This window comes from Columba livia, chromosome 1, assembly GCF_036013475.1.
Source record: "Columba livia isolate bColLiv1 breed racing homer chromosome 1, bColLiv1.pat.W.v2, whole genome shotgun sequence".
NCBI classification, from domain to species: Eukaryota; Metazoa; Chordata; class Aves; order Columbiformes; family Columbidae; genus Columba; species Columba livia.
In genome coordinates this window covers 167,017,536-167,020,287 of record NC_088602.1, presented here as the reverse complement: position 1 = coordinate 167,020,287, position 2,752 = coordinate 167,017,536, and the positions used below count along the sequence as shown (strand labels likewise).

Here is a 2,752-nt window from a genome sequence, read left to right as displayed (position 1 = left end):
TACTGCAGGTCCTTCAGTCTTTCAGGATCTAATTAATTCTGGGAATCACTTAAATTGAGATATTTCCCTTAACACTAATGGCATTTGTTGGCACCAGTAACACCTAACAGTTGTGGATTTTTTTTTTAATGCTCACTTTTCACTACAATTTTCAGTTTTAAATTGAAATAATTGCCTACTCCTCCAGCAGTTTTTCAAATGCCAATAAAATATTATAGATCTTTTTAAGGGTTCACTTCCTCCATATTAAAATATAATGGCAAAAAAAGTAAACATCTCATTACAAAATTATGGAAAACAAAAAAGAAAAAAAAAAGTTTATTTCCAGATATACAAAACACCTATTCTCTCATTTCTCCATCTTCTTCCTCTTCTTCCACACCTCTGATGTACAAAACATTATTGCACCTGTAAACAGAACCAAAAGTTCCCTTAGTGGTAAACAGGCTAATTTTCCACACATATACACTACCATAAGCATTCTCCTGTTTGATTATGGCCTGGCAACAGCAAGATTCAGCACAACAAATTGCTGCTGTTGAGCTTGTACAGCTTTCCAAAAAGCTGATAACAACTGTGAAAAACAACATATTCATAAAAGCAGTAACCAGCTGACAATGCTGTATGAGAAATTTTTACTTTTGAGTTAACAGTTATGGTCAAGTTTAGTTTCCAAGTATGCAAAACACTTTCAGTAGCAATACATTAATACACTCTACTAGTACCAAGAGATTTATAGATCTACGACAATCAGGAAAACTAAAGTTTTGTTATCATAAACACTGCTTTACAAATATTTCAAAATTCCTTTTTTCTCCCCTTAGAAGGGATCTCATAGGTTTTACACAAGAGTTACATTAACACTTAGCATCTTAGCCAAGGAACACAGCATCTAGCAATACAAACTTTAACATAAGCTGTAAGAAGGTTTAAAGAAACACACTCTCTGCCATTAATATCTTAGTTACCTTATCAAAACTTCACCCAGGTGTCCAGACAATGCACCGTCTATATATTCCTCTGTGTTTGCAAGCTTGAGAAGAAAACCAGCAAGAGTCGGGATGGTTATAAAAGAAGAAACTTTGCCCTCCAGACCACCACCCGGCTACAGCGACCGGGGGCAGCGGAGCGACCCCACTCCCACAGCCGATCCTTTAGAATCGCCCCACTTTGCCGCTCCAGGCACCTCCCGGTAGCCCCGGCGGCTCCCGCCGCTCACCTGCATGTTCATGTAGCCATCAACGGAGACGAGGTAGCCCTTGTACTCCATCCCCCACTTCAGCTTCACCATCACCGGCTTCCCCGTCAGCCCGTTCAGGAAGGGCTTGGGGTTGAGGGGCAGGCTCTGCCGGGAGAGCAGCCAGTCAGCGACACCGACACCGGGGACCGTTAACGGCCACGGCTCCCGCTGCCCGCGCGCCCTCCGCCCCCCGCCCCCTCCCGTTCCCGCGCGCGGCGCGAGCACCGCCCTCACCATGGCAACACGGCGCGCGGCGGCCCGAGGAACACAGGCCCACGCGGGAACAAAACACTCGTGCACGCCGCCGGCTGCGAAAGAATGGGAGGCACCGCCGCTCCGGCTTCCACTTCCGGGGGCGCCGCCCTCACCTCCGACCCCTCACCTCCGCCGCGCCGCGCTTTCAATAGGCTGAGGCGCCCAAGAGCGCGAAGCGAAAAGCGGAGTTGCCCATTGGCTCGGCGCCTCCTCGGGCTTCTCTCATTGGCCAGGCTGTCTGGCCTCCTCCCTGTTCCCAACCAATCGCAGCCGGCGCCAGGCGCTCTGTGCCTGCGAGGCGGGGGTAGCGCTGCCGGCGCCTGCGGCCGCACCGCCGAGTCAGCGCCGGGGCCCCCGTCATGAGCATCCCGGGCCGTAGGCGCTTCCCTCCCTCCCTCCCGCCTGTGCCCGCCCCGCAGGCCCCGACAGCAGCCTTGTTCTGCCTTGCAAGCCGGCCGGGCAGAGCAACCGCCGCCCTCCCGGCCGGGGCTGGACCCGCCGCGCTGGGCCAGCGGGTGCGGGTGTGGGTGTCCGGCCCAGCGGGTGTCGCTCCTCCTCCGGGCTGCCCCGCTCTGAGGACGCCGTTCCGCCCAGCGGCAGCCGGCCCTGCAGGCCGCTCTCCACGGGGCGGCGGTGCCGCGCTGCCCAGGGGCTGCGGGGAGCTCCCCCCGTGTCACCTGCGAGGCGACAGCGAGTCGTGCCTGAGAATAAATTCGCAGATCAGAACGTTTTGGTGGCTCCACACACATGGATAGGAACACCGTAAGAGTGTGTAAAATGCATAAGCGGTGTCCTTGCCAATGTGCGGGTTCTCTGCTGGCTTATTGGACCCCAGGTGAAGAGGCTGCCTGAGCTTTTCTTGGCTGTGGAGACAATCAGCCCGACTCACGAAATGTCAGGCCTGGTCTAGTGTCGTTTGTGACTCTTAACCTTCAACAGGCAGATATGTTGAATCAACATTTGTCCTGTTCACTAATGTGTCACATCTCCACTAGTGTGTTCTCTATGTCTAAAGTCATCAAATGCTGCAATGTGTGTTCATGTTCCTGCGTACAGCATATTCACTTCATCTTCAATGTACTAGATGCTGAATGTAGAAAACATACGCACAGGAGCTAACCTTTCTGTTACAGAGCTATTACATCTTTCGTGCACTTTACCTTTCAAAGGCCAGTCTAGTGCCCTAGTGTTGGAAGCAAAACTATTATCACCTGCTTAAATGTGCTGTTGACTTGACAGCCTGTCTTCTCCAGATCC

General features: G+C 51.8%; 1 protein-coding gene across 1 annotated transcript; it reads right to left on the bottom strand.

The window, feature by feature from the left end:
• Nucleotides 1-288: 288 nt before the first annotated feature.
• SNRPF (small nuclear ribonucleoprotein polypeptide F) lies at nucleotides 289-1,656 on the bottom strand. Its single transcript, XM_065043337.1, has 4 exons — nucleotides 1,475-1,656; nucleotides 1,220-1,345; nucleotides 969-1,033; nucleotides 289-408 (listed from the first exon to the last, which is right to left on the bottom strand). The coding sequence occupies exons 1-4, from the start codon at nucleotides 1,475-1,477 to the stop codon at nucleotides 342-344; spliced, it is 261 nt and encodes an 86-aa protein (XP_064899409.1). The 5' UTR covers nucleotides 1,478-1,656; the 3' UTR covers nucleotides 289-341.
• Nucleotides 1,657-2,752: the final 1,096 nt, after the last annotated feature.

Coding starts and splice junctions, on each gene's coding strand:
- SNRPF (XM_065043337.1), bottom strand. Junction 1,034..1,219: donor ATGGCTACATGAACATGCAG/GTGAGCGGCGGG, acceptor TTTCTTCTCAAG/CTTGCAAACACAGAGGAATA. Junction 409..968: donor CTGGGTGAAGTTTTGATAAG/GTAACTAAGATA, acceptor TTCTGTTTACAG/GTGCAATAATGTTTTGTACA.